This window comes from Protomyctophum parallelum (genome assembly GCF_964188405.1).
Source record: "Protomyctophum parallelum genome assembly, chromosome: 15".
Classification (NCBI taxonomy): domain Eukaryota; kingdom Metazoa; phylum Chordata; class Actinopteri; order Myctophiformes; family Myctophidae; genus Protomyctophum; species Protomyctophum parallelum.
In genome coordinates this window covers 35106827-35124027 of record NC_139710.1, presented here as the reverse complement: position 1 = coordinate 35124027, position 17201 = coordinate 35106827, and the positions used below count along the sequence as shown (strand labels likewise).

Genomic DNA, 17201 nt, shown 5'->3' with positions numbered 1-17201 from the left:
ACCATAAAAGCCTTCACTGCAAAAAAAAAAGATCTTAGCAAGAATTGCCAACTTATATCTAGCCATACTAGATTATTGATCTTGTTTTAATAATGATATACTAAACAAGAGAAAAATGTATAAGATGACTAATATTGTTTTTAGATTATATTTCTTTTTTCTCTTACTAAGTTATTAAATCTTCAATCAAATAATTGTACATGTACATCAAGCTACAATTACTATCTGAGACAAGATTGCAGCCACAGTGTGACTTTTAAGACAATTTGTAGTAGTAAGTACTTATTTTAAGACTACCAAATAACTGGTTTCACATTACATATTTAAATGTTTCCAAACACTTTTGTGTCAACATCACATTTAAGGCCTTTTCAGAAGGGCAGCGACTGACGTGCCTAGTGATACATTTTCAATGATAGGCACAGCCCTGTGAAATTGTCACATTCATGCTCATTTCGTGCACACGCCTGCATAGACCGGCCTGGATTGTGTTGAGCTTTATTTTTATTTTTATGCTACGCGTCCCTTGCCCCTCATGAGCATGAGACTTGGAGTTGATCCAGGTGACAACGCCTGCATCACACGCTCCCCCTCTAAAAGGACCTTTATTCATATGTAATTCAGTGCCGATTGGCTTTCAAAGTGCAAGATCAGAGTACATGGAATAAAGGATAGCAAATTGAAATCATCCCAGGAAAGTTTATCTAAATATAACATGTCAGTGGATCTCAATGTGGGGTTCGGGGACCCCCTAGGGGTCCTTAAGGTTCCAGTTGGTCAAAATTAGTTACTGGTATTATAGGCTACAATTGAAATAATTTTAACCACTTAAACCCCAGGTAGGCTAGGTTATTTTTTGGGTTATTTGTGCATTTTCATCTACCCAATCCAAGGGTTATAAAATACGGGGTTATTTTTGGTTATTTTTGTACCCAACATGTATATTATTATTTTTATTCATTCATTGATTGATTGACTGATTGATTAAATACTTCATAAGAATGTAAAATATTAAAATTGACAGTAACCAGGATAATAGCAATTGACAAATTTACAATTTAGGCATTTAGCATTGGAAATGCAGGGCAAAGGTTTTGTCTTGGCCTCTAGGGAGTGAGCATGCAAAGTTGTACACAGATCGGTGCAATTATAGGTAAGAACATGAATTGGTCTGTTATAGCGCCACCATGAGTCCGCTTTTTTAAGTCGCATTTCTTCCTCTGCCTAGTGGTAATGTGCGTGCATAAGTTCACGGAAATCGCACACTGTTCATGATTTGAGGCATTTTGTTCAAAACGGACAAATCTGCAGAACTTTGGAAGGCAATCTTAGCCAATGGCGATGGAATATGGGATCGCGGAGTGGTCTGTGTTGATCACATGACTATAGAGATGGTGTATACTGATTTGCATGATGTATGGATAAAATATGTACGAGTAATATAAATAAATGTGTTTTGCAAAAGTCGGCCTCATGGTGGCGCTATAACAGGCCGTTGTGGAAAAATTGGGGCAGAGGTTCGTCGTTGGAATCCAGGGAGTGTGTGTGGAAAGTTTGGCATCGGCCGCGCTAACAGTGCCGGAGATTAGCTGTACACACAGACGGACGGACGGAGTGCAAAACATACTCTCTCCCCATGCCTTCGGCCTGGTGGAGACAATTAAACCCAAAAACTGTATACTGTATTTTTACAGGTCAATTTTTTTGTGTATAATATTTTTCTTACCATAGTTCCATATTACAATACCTCCAAATTATGGGTCACACTCGCAACTGTAAACAATAAACAATGATATTATTGCAATCCTAATAAATATACTATACCTTACTGTGAAATAAATGTCCCTTTCAATGTCCCTTTCATTGCTATGAAAATTCCTGTCAAAATATTTAGGCCTATAAATAATACATTAAGTTGTAGTAATGCACTGCTCATAATATTGTGCGTGCGTGCGTGCGTGCGTGCGTGCGTGCGTGCGCGCGGCGGTGGTGGTTGGTGTTTGGTTGGTTGGTTGGGGGGGGGGGGGGGGTGGCGCTGCGCTGCGTGGACAATGCGCATCTGACGTAGTGAGTAGTGACGTCACTTATCAGGAAGTGCATCGTTGGAAAAAGCCCGCGGCAGCAAGCCAGCAGGCAGTGGAAGTTGCAGCAGCAGACTCAGAGCACAGCAAAGCAGTGAGAGGAGAGGAGGACAACAAAAAGGATTATACTTTCAGTGTGCCATTACATTAAAAGGTTTGTGTTCATTTTTATGTCTATGCCACCAGACCACCACGTTGTTGTTGTCTACAAACTACACAGGCTGGGAGCTTAATTATCCCAGTAACCTACCAAGCAGTTTGCAGTGCTAACGTTAGCAACATGCTAACGCCATGCTAACGCCTGTCAATGAGACATTGTGATCTCAGCAAGCTTTTTTAATGTAAACTTGCTGTTCTGTTGAAGTAGTAGTTTGGTTGACATGTGTATTTCTGTTATGAAATATATGGAGAGGATGCGTTTCTGGATCTAAATGCTACATATATAAGCTACTAAATTACAACCAAAGTACTAGCATTAGAGCCGTATCATTTAGTCATTGGTAATATTGTGTATTTTCTTTTATAGAATCTGCCATATTGGATGAAAAAGCCATATTGCTTTAAGAATGGTTGAGAAACAATTTGCAGCCCCTTGGTGGAGCAAAACATGCAGGAAACGGCAGTGTACAGGTCAGTAGGAATGCACTGAGGATACTAGCTGCAGCACTCATCAAATGTAATTTTGCCTATGCATGCGCCTCATGGTAGTGTAGTTATCTGTAGTAGTTTAGATTGTAATTACGTTGATGTACTACCATGTAGCACATCGTCATTACAATCTAACCTACTACAGACCTCCCAAAATAAACTAATTGGACTACTTCTACACCTCACACCTATAGCATAACCTCTGCTCATTATGTTAGGGTGGAATGGCTCAGGGTAGAGGACAGAGTACAGCAACTTGCAATGGGCCTGGTCTATAAGATACTCAGGGGACCAGTGCCTGCATGTACCTGTTGTACTACATCAAAGGCACAAAAATGGCTATCAATAAAGTGCAACTCCTTACCTTCCCTCAAAACTGCCATGAAAAATCACCTGTCTGCAATTGCCCTGAGGACATTTTGTGCTATTTTTTTTTAACATTCTTGTACAATTGCACTGCTGTACTTTCTGCAAAATGTTAATTAAGTATTCAATTATTCAAAAAAGGCCACGTTAATAAGGGGAAACAAGTGTGCAGGAGATCGGCCAAGGGTTCCCACATCTATCCACTCCAGGCATGGTAAGTTACAAATACGTTTACATATGAGTGCATATACCGATATGTTATAACAATTGCATTGTTATAACAATCTTTTATCAGTATGTCAGCTGACACATTTGATTTTGTTTTCCTCCATTTTAGTTTTTTTTAAAGATTGCACAAAACTTAGTCTTGCATGGAGAGGCTGGGCCAAAAACTCCTGACAAAAAAGTTCCTGTACCTGGCAAGACGCAAAGGGAAACTAACCTCTTCTCTTGATGGATTAACACACGGTAATATATTATTGTTATATTGTACATCAGACTATGCAAATGTGTATTTTAGCAGGTGTTTTATTTTGTTACTAAATTACATAATCACAGATATGCCATGCCACATTAATACATTCCACATATTGATATAAAATTGTCTTCCTACAGTTTGGGGGAACTTTCCCTGAGCCAGCTACCGACACTGCTTCTGCCAACAGTGTACAAAGTTGGGCGAAAAGTGTACCAGCACACTATCGAGGAGTCCAACTTTGTGTTCCACCATAAGCCTGTAAGTTCCTCTGCATATCTAAATGGAAATGTTATTAATTTGAACCACTTGAACCCAGCAACAATATTCTCAAAGAGATTTGGTGTAGATGGGAAAACCGTGCCAGCTCCAAGTGCAGTGCCAAGCCATGTCCAGTTTAAGTGGTTAAGAATGTGCCTGACTGCCTGTTATAGAATTATTCAGAATACTGTATCAGACAGCAATCAGTGAACACCATTATCTTGCTTATACTCTTTGCTTTTTGACAGTCTTTTACATTGGTCTATGTATCTTTTTTGTTTGTCTTTCTCAGGTTGGAACAAACTTGGTGCTACCTCCATCAGGCGACGGCGTCAAGACCGTACCCATATGTCCTGTCACCATCTCCTTCATCAGGACCTCAGAGGGGTCCTTGAAATTAGGAGGTTTGATAACGAAATGCATCTTTACAGAGTGGATCCTTACTGGTCAGTTACTCAGTCAATGCCCACATCTATGGGTGAAATATTGTAATGCTCACTGCCTATTGCATTTTGACAACATTCATAACAGTGATCTGTCTACCAAATTGTCTATCAGAGACCTTTCACTGATTTACCGGTAGTTGTACTTGTTACCATTGAGACTAAGCCACTTAACATATGACTGCATGTTGTAAGCCGGCAACCCCCCGGAAATCTAAAATGTACTCTAATATACATACTCCGTATTTTGTACTACTTAGCCAAGACCCAATTCCTTCTCAAAATGCAATATGCACTGAACATCCCATTTTTGTACAACTTAAAAAATGTCTGTAAATCACTTGTGAACTATTATCCATGTTATGAATGTTAAATTTAGATGGGCACTGTTTGATTAAAAAAAACAAAGCATGCATGTTGTTAATGGGCCAAGAGAAATAATTTGAGCAGGGATGTAATGTCGCCATTCATTTTCAATTCACTTGCACCTTTAAACCAGTGGTTCTCAACCTGCGGGCCACTGGTCCATTGCAAGTGGGACCCACATTAACTGGCAAAACACATTTTAAAACATTTATATAAAAAATATATTTTAATCAATCCAAAATTGTTTACGGTGTTACAAAGAAACCTGCACCTGGCCACTTATGCTCCAAAGCATCAGATGGATGCTCTGGAGCCCATAGTCTGGAAAAGGTTGAGAACCACTGCATAAAGCACTTATGTGAAGAGCACTTTGTTTTTTTATTAACATTTAATAAATGTTGACAAAGTCAATTATGCCTTCATTTCTTTAATGTGAATGCCTTTAGGATTTTAAGACAGGACAGCTCATGACAACCCTAGAATGAAGAAGAATCACCTTTTTAATAGCACTTGTTTTAAGATTATTTCACCTCAATTAAGTAAAATTACCTGTGGAAGAAGAACTGACAAGCTAGTTTTGAGTGTATTTTAATTAATACAGTGCTTGGGATAAGTTGTTACAAGCTAGGTATGAGAATATTTGACTTAATACAGTGCTTGGAATGAGTTTTAACCACTAATTTGAAGGGATTTGCAAGCTAGTTTTGAGTCCATTTCACTTGATGCAGTGCTTGGGATGAGTTTTAACCACTTATTTTAAGAGATTTATAAGCTATTTTTGAGTTTATCTCACTTAATCCAGTGCTTGAATGAGGTTTAAATCACTTATTTTAAGAGTTTTACAAGCTATTTTTGAGTTTATCTCACTTAATCCAGTGCTTGAATGAGGTTTAAATCACTTATTTTAAGAGTTTTACAAGCTCTTTTTTAGTTTATCTCACTTAATCCAGTGCTTGAATGAAGCTTAAATCACTTATTTTAAGAGTTTTACAAGCTATTTTTGAGTTTATCTCACTTAATCCAGTGCTTGAATGAGGTTTAAATCACTTATTTTAAGAGTTTTACAAGCTATTTTTTAGTTTATCTCACTTAATCCAGTGCTTGAATGAAGCTTAAATCACTTATTTAAAGAGTTTGCCACTTCCCTAATGGCTAGAGATTTTTTCTAATTACAAGAATTCTTACCAAGTAGAATTCTCTCACTGCACTGGCAGATTATTTCACTTGTTTTTAGTCCATTTCATCTCAAATTAATATTTTTTTTCTAATATCAAGACTGGCTTTTTTTGCAGTGTGTGTGTGTGTGTGTGTGTGTGTGTGTGTGTGTGTGTGTGTGTGTGTGTGTGTGTGTGTGTGTGTGTGTGTGTGTGTGTGTGTGTGTGTGTGTGTGTGTGTGTGTGTGTGTGTGTGTGTGAGAGAGAGAGTGTGAGAGTGGGAGGATGGGGGGGTCTAAATTGAGATGTCCTTGTGGGTGTAAAGTGCAGTCCAGGGGCGACACGCAGAGGAATGATTCCGTTCTGAAGTCAATTCATGAAAACTGTGATTTTTATTTTATTTTAATTCATATAAAAAGTTAATATTATCTATTAGGGTTTTTATGCGTGATACCTGCATAGCGCACCTGGTTTTGCTATTAGATGGGTTTCTATATTGACTAATAAATTGCCCCTTAAAATGTGGTTTGTAGTATAGGCCTATATTGTTGAAATATTGTCGCAAGTGTATGTATTTTCTTTCACCAATTTTTTTTTTTTACTTTGACTCAATAGAAGTATTGTTAAATAAGTAATAACAGAAAATGTCTATTTCTGAATATTACAATTTCAAATGTTGAAAAATAGCAGATCTACAAGCTCTACAATCCACGAGCTTGTAGATCTGCAAAAAAAATGTAATCGCGTTTTTAACTCAAATCTTTGCTTCCGGGGGTTGGAGTCCCTGGAACAACATATTTTCAGATGGGGGTCGGCGGCCAAATACATATATTTTTAGACTGATATAGAAACATGAGGGTTTTTCGGGGGATTTAAAAGACATTTGTAGAATGTTTTCTCAGGTCTAAATGTGTTAAATGTGTTTTTTCTATCTCCTGGTTCCAGGGCCGATGTATGAATTTCAGCCGTGTGCCTCATCAGTAGAAGATGAAGACTATACTGTCTCCAAGACGTCCCATAGCTGGAGATCGCTGTGGACACAACCAAAGACAACACCCCATAGCTGGACATCTCTGTGGACACACAACCAAAGACAACACCCCATAGCTGGACATCTCTGTGGACACACAACCAAAGACAACACCCCATAGCTGGACATCTCTGTGGACACACAACCAAAGACAACACCCCATAGCTGGACATCACTGTGGACACACAACCAAAGACAACACCCCATAGCTGAACATCACTGTGGAAACACAACCAAAGACAACACCCCATAGCTGGACATCACTGTGGAAACACAACCAAAGACAACACCCCATAGCTGGACATCACTGTGGAAACACAACCAAAGACAACACCCCATAGCTGGACATCACTGTGGAAACACAACCAAAGACAACACCCCATAGCTGGACATCACTGTGGAAACACAACCAAAGACAACACCCCATAGCTGGACATCACTGTGGAAACACAACCAAAGACAACACCCCATAGCTGGGACATCACTGTGGACACACAACCAAAGACAACACCCCATAGCTGGACATCACTGTGGACACACAACCAAAGACAACACCCCATAGCTGGACATCTCTGTGGAAACACAACCAAAGAGATTTCAGGTTTTTGGGAGATGTCTTTTTTTTTTAAAGGCATCTAAAACCACTATATTATTATTTTCTTTTTTAACTTTTTTCCCGAATGCATATTCATAAAGAAAATAGCATTTCCTTGTATTTCAACCGGGTTGTTTAAAAAAAGAAGAAGAAATCAATTTGAAAGCAACGATATACAAAAGCCGGCCGCAGCGTTTCTCCCATTGGGTGGACTTTCTCCCCCCTGCGCCGTGTGCTCACCAAAGCCTTTTACATATTCTGACCATATTATTTGTGCCTTCTGTGAAAAAGGAAAAAGAAATTACGGACACAGACGGAAGCTATCTTAAAAAGGAGAGAGAGAGAGAGAGAGAGAGAGGGGGGGGGGGGGGGGGAGAGGGAGAGGGAGAGAGAGGGAGAGAGGGAGAGAAGGGGGTTGAGGGAGGGGAGGGGAGGGTGTTTGCCTTTGGCATGGAAGTGGGAATAGTCCCAGTGGGCATTGCGAGTGCAGAAGTCCGTCGCCTCTTGGCATGTGTCTCGACAACGCAGAGACCGGTCCGACTCGGACCGCTGTGGCGTGCCCGGCGGGAGCCCCCCCCCCCCCCCCCTGACTGTCCATCTTGTCACTTTAACACTGAGAAGTGCACATGCATGACAAATTATAGACAGGAGGACGCCCCCCCGAGGTATCGCACGGGATTTTCTGGAGACACCTTCCTTTCATTATATGCACTCAGGACAGGGGAAATTAATAGAGCGTTATCCCACTCGGGGACAGCCCTGTGACCACCGTGCAGCGCTCTGAAAGCCCCGTGCGCTGTTTGGAAAAGGCCTGCAGAGGCTGGAAACCACTCGCTTTCGCCCCCATTGTCTTTTCTTCCTGCGTGTGCACAACGTATATAAACAGGCCTAGTATCTATCTATCTATCGCTCCACTACTTTGAACCCTGGCGTCACAATTTTGGGGCATATATGAGGCATATATTATAGGCGAAACTAAAATTAAAAATAGTTTTTTGAAAATAACTCGAGCTTGTAGATCAGCTATTTTCCAAATAACTTAAGACATGTTAGTGGCTCAGTGGCTAAGTGGTTACGTGTGTGTGTGTGTGTGTGTGTGTGTGTGTGTGTGTGTGTGTGTGTGTGTGTGTGTGTGTGTGTGTGTGACACACACACACACACACACACACACACACACACACACACACACACACACACACACACACACACACACACACACACACACACACACACACACACACACACACACACACACACACTGTGTGTGTGTGTGTGTGTGTGGTTTTCTTCTTTTTTCTTTTGTTAACCCGCTTGTTGATCTGCTATTTTTGAAAAACATCGTGAAAATGTACTTTCAGAGCGAACGTTTTTAACACAAATCTTTGCTTCTGGGAGGGGGGGGGGGGGGTCCCTAGAACAACATATTTTCAGATGGGGGTCAGCGGCCTATTTACATACATTTTTGGGGGTCCTTGACATGAAAATGTTTGAGAACGACTGACATAGAAACATGAGGTTTTTCAGAAAACTGTCAGGATTCAGAAGACATTCTGTAGAACGGTCGAGCCTCTGGTCTAACTGGGTTAAATAGATGGCACGGGGGTCCGGGATGCCCTCCATGCCACGCCGTGTCTGTCTGGTTGTCTGTCTGTCGACGTGTCGCCACCCTCCTCGCGTCGTTTTTTTTCTCCGAAACCCCAAATATCAAAGTTTAATTAAAATAATTAAAGGGAACAGCAAGCAGCCGCCTGTGAAAGGCCTGGCCTGTGTGTGTGTGTGTGTGTGTGTGTGTGTGTGTGTGTGTGTGTGTGTGTGTGTGTGTGTGTGTGTGTGTGTGTGTGTGTGTGTGTGTGTGTGTGTGTTGACATTGAATGACCTAGTATTATTTAGTGCATGGTATACAGTGGCGGGGCGGGGGGAGAGAGAGAGAGAGAGAAAGGAGGACATGTTGTCTGGCGTCCTGCGGAAAACGCAAACTCAAAGCAACGGATTCGATGGACGGATAAGTATTGTTCATTTACAGAAATTATGTTCCTGGCCCACGTGTCCCCCCCCCCCCCCCCCCCCCAAAAAAAAAGATAATACAGTATTTTGTATGCCCTCGCTGTCCCGTGGAAAGCTTGTATGTCCAAAAGCTGTGCAGCACATTTAGATTGAAGAATATATATTCAAAGATTTGCGCCACATTTTTACGATTTTTCAAAAATAGCAGACCTACAAGCTCGTAGCGCGCCACTCGGTGTCGCGCTATGAGCTTGTAGATCTGCTATTTTTCAATAGCTAAATTATAACAATGTTTAAAACACCAAAAGGGGTCCCCGCCCAAAATGGGTTAATTTAGTCATGGTCTTTTGAATGACATTTAATTCATTAGTTTTTTAGTCTTGATGTTTTACTGGTCATCTGAAATGCTTTAGTTAGTGTGTTAGTATAGTTTTAGTCGACTAGTATACATGGCATGGGATTTTAGTCGACCGAATCTACAGTTGTTTTTTTTTGTCGACAAACATGCTCTTTTTTTTGCGGGCCAATTGATGCCGTCGTGATGGCTGATTTATACGCTTGCTGAAAATAGCTCGGATATTTCCAGCATGCAACCAAGTGTAAAACGACTTATACTGGATCTCTCGTCCACTAGTCCCTTCCTAGCATTTTAGTCTAGTTTTTATTTGTCGATGAAATTGTCAATATATTTAGTCTTAGTTTTTCTTAGTCATTGCAGCATAGTTTTCATTTAGTTTGCATTTAGTTTGTCAGTGACGGACATTTATTTGTCATTTTATTAGTCGACGAAAATCAACACTGGTCCACAGCTGTCTGTAGTGAATGTAAACACAAAGAAGCTAGTGTACAATTTACAATTTAGGCATTTATCAGACGCTCTTAATCCAGAGCGATTTACATTAAGCAATAACAAAAAGCATGGCAATACAACACATACATAAAAAGTAGTTTTCATGAGTCATACGTAAGCTAAGAACGTAACAGTGGAGTATCTATATAATGAAACTATATATATAAACTATACATAGGCCTACTATACTATAGTATAGTATGTGTACTCATAATTTAGTCACAAGCTCTTAGTACTTAGGGCTACTACTTGCCATTGCTTCAATATTTACAAAGCCCACACGCATTTATAATTTATAATTCATAGCAATTTTTTCATAAAAATAAATAATATAAACGGCAACTAAATTACAGATCTACAACCTTTGTAGAATTATCTACCTGTAGATGGTGATTTATTTTTATTTTTTTTGCAATCCTTTTGCGTCGACTAATGGTAAGACGAAAAACCTTTTTTCACTGACAAACTGAATAAAAGCTAAATGAAAACTAAGCTAAACCTAAGACTAAAGATATTGACAATTTCGTCAACAAAATAACAAATGACGCGTTGTGACCTTGTAGATCAGCTATTTTCAGCAAGTGTAAAAACAGTCATTATACCATGGCATCAAGGCCCGACAAAATACATTTTAGTCGACTAAATCAACCGTAGATTTATTCGACTAAAATGTAATTAAATTTAGTCGACTAAAAACTAATCACTAAAACATTCCGGGTGACTAAAATATGACTAAAACTAATCACTAAAACATTCCGGGTGACTAAAATATGACTAAAAAACTAATCACTAAAACATTCCGGCTGACTAAAATATGACTAAAACTAATCACTAAAACATTCCGGCTGACTAAAATATGACTAAAACTATAAAATGAAGTTTTATTCCAAAGACGATGCCTAAACTAAAACAGAAATAATTGGAAAAATCCCCAAAAACAAAATATGAAATATTATGGAGATAGGAGGTTTCCGCCAGTGATGACATGCTATATTGTAATGTACATTATACACTGGGAGAGATTGGTGAAGAATGACCCCCCCCCCCGCCATGACGCCAATCCTAAATTATGTTAGTGTAGATCAGGGTGGGAGGGAGGGGGGCGGGGGGGGGGGAAGGCTCCAACGATCCAGTCACTTCGGATGCGTTTACTTCAGACGGTTGGAATGGAGATTGGAGTGGAAACCTGCCAAAGCGCGCCGGGTTGCTTTTTGACAGGAAGCGGTATGGACAATGACCAGTGGCGGGGTCAGTGGCGTCGTGTCTCCGTGAAAGCCGGGAAGCTTATCAAATGACACTAAAAATAAGTTCAACCACCATCAAGTTGGTTGACGGGGGGTTGGGGGGGGGGGGGGCGGGGTTGGTTGCGCCTCGTGTTTGGGGGCGGGGGGCGGGCACGCCACATCATGGCCCGGTCTAATTATTCCTTTGTTTGCTTTTCGTCAGGACGGTGACGGACATGCGGGACGGCGGCGAGCCGCGGGCGCCGCTCGGAGGGCTCGTGATGTCTGTTTTGGGACACGAGGACACGCTCAACCCCGCCGACCCTATTTTGGGACTCGTCGTCTAGGTGGTTAGGAAATGTCTTTAACCAATTCTGACCTGAGATCAGATTCTAAAAATGTCTTCTACATCCTGACAGTTTTCTGAAAAAAAAGCTATGTTTCTATGTCAGTCAGTCGATTTTTCAAAAATAGCAGACCTACTGTACAAGCTCTGAGCTTGTAGATCTGCTATTTTTCAATAGCTAAAGCATAACATGATGCTAACACCAAAAGGGGTTCCCGCCCAAAATTCTTTAGAGCAGGGCTGGGCAACTGTGACGATGGAGAGGGCCGATATATTTCCACACTCACTCCAGAGGGGCCACAGTGCATATTACTGTTGTATAGAAAAAATAGCCGATCTACAAGCTCAAAACGTGTCGCACTGCAACGCGTTTTTGAGCTTGTAGATCGGCTATTTTTTGCTATATTTGAATTGAAATCCTGAATAGTGTTTTGCTATTTTTTTTATTGGAATTCTGCAAAGTAACCTTTTTATCTAATTTCAAATGCATTTAGGTATATTTATGTTCACTTCATAAAGTAAATACAAATACATTGGACGAAAAAAAAAGACAATAAAATGTTAATACTAGTCATTAAGCTACGCATATACACAGACTGTAATTAAATTAATTAAAGCAGGTCATGTTTGGAATTGTAACAGCTGAAATTAATATGTCAGTATTCTGATATTAACCAGTGGGCCGCATTAAGTGAAGGTGGGGGCCGCATGTGGCCCCCGGGCCGCCAGTTGCCCCTGCATGCTTTGGACAATAGCTCTATCTATAAAGCTCCAAAATGCCTTAAATTACATTTTATTTTGGTTGTATTTTTAGATATAAACTTTTAACAAATTTTGGTCTGAATATTTAAAAACCTTTGGAATAGGTCTTGACTGTTTAAAACGTGCGTTTTGCCACACGAATGTGTCTAGTTTTTATTTGTTGATGAAATTGTCAATATATTTAGTCTTAGTCATTGCAGCTTAGTTTTCATTTAGTTTGCATTTAGTTTGTCAGTGATAAAAAGCTAGTCGACGGACATTTATTTGTCATAGTATTAGTCGACGAAAATCAACACTGGTCCACAGCTGTCTGTAGTGAATGTAAACACAAAGAAGCTAGTGTTCCTGTGGATCCTGTGTACAATTTAGGCATTCATCAGACGCTCTTAATCCAGAGCGATTTACATTAAGCAATAACAAAAAGCATGGCAATACAACACATACATAAAAAGTAGTTTTCATGAGTCATACGTAAGCTAAGAACGTAACAGTGGAGTATCTATATATGCGTTTTGCCACACAAATGTCATCCTTAGTGGACGGACAATAACCAGTTATTTTAAGCACTCCGATTATCTGGTCGTGGTTTTTCTTCCTGATATGAAATGAGAGCAACTGACAGTGTTATGAAACCAGCACTAGTGAGGTATTTATATAGAAGACCACATGTAGCTACGTGTGTGCGCTAGCATCACAACACAAGGTTCTGCCCAATGCCCTATAGATATCGATTCGGTACACAGCATTGTCTTGTTATTTTACACGTAGATGTTGTAGATAGAAATGTGCGTTGCGTTGCTACTGTATGTTTGCATTGCAATGTTTATATTGATGTTTTGAATGAGATCTTTTTGTATGTACGTTTTGCACTTCATAACTGCATGGACCTGTTTTTATTTTTATTTAATTGGTTTTATTTTTTATTTTTGTTATTTTTTATTCTTTTCTCATGACATTTCCAAAATGGCAGGTCTGTGGTCAATTTAAAACGTTTGTTACCTTTCAAATTATTGTGTGTTAAATCTTTTTTTAAACTATAGTTTATTATTGGCTCCTGACCTGCAACACCAATATTACAGGTGCTTATGTCTTGTTTTTTTTTTGTATTGCTGTATTAAAATGTTTAAAATGTTTTTGTTTTCTCTGCTTAACATCACATATTATTACATGTTACATGTTATTTCACTAGTGATTGATGTTTGATTGTATAGACGTTGTCCTGAATACTGCAGGTCTGTATGGAATGATTCATGTAAGTCATTGCGAGTCAACAGGAGTCCCTTTACTAGGGGTGGACTTTACCCATTCTGTACGGGAACCCCCTTTTGGTGTTTTAAAGCATTATGTTATAGGCTACTTTAGCTATTGAAAAATAGCAGATCTACAAGCTTGTAGCACAGCACTCGATGGGGGGTCGGTGGCCAATTACATATTTTCTTTTGGGGTCCTTGACATGAAATATTGAGCACCACTGATACTGCAACATAGGTATTTCAGAAAACTGTCAGAATTTAGAAGACATTTTCGACGTCAGGCCAACATTGGTTAATAATAATATTGATATTGTTTTGATATCGTCATATTATTGTCTAATGTCCATCATCCATTCAAGTGTTGTCGTTTCCTGTGTTTTTATAACTATGTTATATACCTTCAGAAAGGTCCAAAATAAATGTTGACTCGCAGCACATTGCATTGTGACGCGTTTTGAGTTTGTAGATGTTCTTGTATTTTTGTCCCATATTAAATGAATATGCCCAGAATAGAAACTGCAGGGTTAACATGGTTAATGGCTGGATTCGAGTACAGTACGTTCCTGATCATAACATGATCACACCTGACTGTTCCATCGTCTTATTGTAGCCAATGGGCTACTGATGAAAATTATTATTTATCAAAAAATCTCATTGTGTGTAAATACTTTTACCAAAAAACTAATAACGATATTGTGATTATAATATTATCATCCCAAAGTTGATGTCGAGGTATTTGGTTACAAAAAAATTAATGCTAATGTTGTATTTTTATTTTGCCCATAATGGCCCGTCCCTACTTTTGTGCTTGTTTTGTTTTTATTATTATTCAGATGATGTCCCTGTTATTGCACTTAAGCCTTTTGTGTCAAATATATATATATTTTAAAAGTAATGTGAACTGTGTGTGTGTGTGTGTGTGTGTGTGTGTGTGTGTGTGTGTGTGTGTGTGTGTGTGTGTGTGTGTGTGTGTGTGTGTGTGTGTGTGTGTGTGTGTGTGTGTGTGTGTGTGTGTGTGTATATGGGGGGAGGGGGGGGTGGTGTGTGTGTTGGGCAGAAACCATGCATCTCTATATATTTAAACTTCTCTACGTTTTCTTATGTTGAATTAAAGCCCCATATAGAAGATAACAGATGCAAGCAAGGCTATTTTCACTATTTTACAATGTTTTTTTTAATAATAATCATGAAATAAAAGCCAAAGGTTTCATAAAAAAGGTTTCCAGCCAACAGCCATTCTACACAAACACAATGCATGCTGGGTAGAGGTCTGGACACGCTAAAGGCTGTGTTTAATTGGTCCATACAGTGAAGTCCAACACTGGAGGCACGCACACACAGACGGGCACACACACACACAACAGGCACGCACACACACATACACAGATAGACACGCACGCACACACATACACAGACAGGCACACACACACAGACAGGCACGCACGCACACACATACACAGACAGGCACGCACACACACAGACAGAGACAGACACACACATACGAGCAGGCACGCACGCACACACACACCACGTCATGTTCTCACTGTAAATAGAGGTTTTCCCACCAGTGTTGATTTTGACAGCATTATATAGTTTTACTCATAGTCTTTAGTTTTAGTTTTACTCATAGTCTTTAGTTTTAGTTTTACTCATAGTCTTTAGTTTTAGTTTTACTCATAGTCTTTGTTTTAGTTTTACTCATAGTCTTTTGAATAACATTTCGTTTATAGTTTTTGTTATATTTTAGTCATCTGGAAATGTTTTAGTCTAATTTTAGTTTAGACCAAATCTACAGTTGGTTTTGTTGACTAAAGTGTATTTTCCAGCGTCATAATTGCAGATTTTACACTTTTGGTCGTGTGCTATTTGTCAGAGTCACCTGAGAGTCAACACCCAGACATAGAATTACCTCTCCGGGGACCCCCAGGGTTCCTTGAGGGAGTTCCGGGGTGTCCCCTGCAGTTAAATGATAGTTTGGAACCAAATGGAACCTTATGGGTCTGTAACTCTGACAAATGGAACCAAATGGACCCGTTAGGTTCCATTTGGATTGTATATTTTCGATAAGTGCATGCAGGTTAATATATGTTTTGTAATAAAAATAAAACTATACAAAGACTATTAAACCGTAATAAACAGTATTGAACTTTGGAAATACTCCAGTAAATTATCCTAATAAAAAAAATCAAAATCAAAACGACATGTTACGTCATGAGGATGTACGATGATATAAGATCGCCCCTCACTTCACGCAGGTGTGCATTTATTTTTCTATCATTTTATAGTTATGTGTTTGTACAGTATAGGCTACTATATTCCGCCATGAAGACAACGAGTACCAACATAATAAAATAAGTATATGCATAGTACAGTTCCAGCAGGTTTAACATATAAAATAAGTATATGCATAATACAGTTCCAGCGGGTTTTGTGACGTTTATGTTCAAAGTGAAGCCATAAATCAATCCAACACAGGATACTGTATTTTTGTATTTTAATGGTGGAAGCTTAACTCGCCATAAAAATCTCAACCCCCACTTCCTCTGCCGCGGCCGCGCACGGTCAAATCCTCCGTACTTAATTCACCCATTTCTAACTCTGAGGGCATACACATGGAACCAAATGGACCCTTGTGGGTCCATTTGGTTCCATCTGTACGCCCAACACGGAGGATTCCACCAAAGTTTTTTTTCTCCACATGCAGCTGTTCTCCTTCCCCCCCCTCCCCGTTAAGCCTGCCCGGCTTTCCCAGAATCCTGCAGGTTATCCCGATTTGCAACAGAGTCGCCCCTGACATTTTGGGGTATAACCAGCGGGATCAAATAGCGTCCACTGTCGACACCACGGCTCGGAACCTTTCAGCGCACCCCCATGTGGTCAGGCTGACCAGGCCTTATCGAGGCCTCTCTCCTATCCTTCACCCCCATGTGGTCAGGCTGACCAGGCCTTATCGAGGCCTCTCTCCTATCCTTCACCTCCATGTGGTCAGGCTGACCAGGCCTTATCGAGGCCTCTCTCCTATCCTTCACCTCCATGTGGTCAGGCTGACCAGGCCTTATCGAGGCCTCTCTCTCTCCTATCCTTCACCTCCATGTGGTCAGGCTGACCAGGCCTTATCGAGGCCTCTCTCCTATCCTTCACCGCCATGTGGTCAGGCTGACCAGGCCTTATCGAGGCCTCTCTCTCTCCTATCCTTCACCTCCATGTGGTCAGGCTGACCAGGCCTTATCGAGGCCTCTCTCTCTCCTATCCTTCACCGCCATGTGGTCAGGCTGACCAGGCCTTATCGAGGCCTCTCTCTCTCCTATCCTTCACCTCCATGTGGTCAGGCTGACCAGGCCTTA

General features: G+C 40.2%; 1 protein-coding gene and 1 long non-coding RNA gene across 3 annotated transcripts in view; both read left to right on the top strand.

The window, feature by feature from the left end:
• antxr2a (ANTXR cell adhesion molecule 2a) overlaps positions 1 to 7599 on the top strand; it is a 120766-nt gene extending 113167 nt beyond the window's left edge. Inside the window, exon 17 of the mRNA XM_083783746.1 lies at positions 6740 to 7599. Coding sequence (XP_083639872.1) covers positions 6740 to 6778 — 39 coding nt within the window. The 3' untranslated portion in view covers positions 6779 to 7599. The remainder of the gene's footprint in view (positions 1 to 6739) is intronic.
• LOC310872160 lies at positions 2184 to 4336 on the top strand. Of its 2 annotated transcripts, none has more exons than XR_014570350.1 (5): positions 2184 to 2235; positions 3237 to 3309; positions 3433 to 3563; positions 3711 to 3831; positions 4124 to 4336. It is a non-coding gene; the product is annotated as an uncharacterized lncRNA (long non-coding RNA). The 2 variants fall into 2 exon arrangements; XR_014570351.1 differs by lacking the exon at positions 2184 to 2235 and adding an exon at positions 2564 to 2711 and having other exon boundaries at positions 4124 to 4333.
• Positions 7600 to 17201: the final 9602 nt, after the last annotated feature.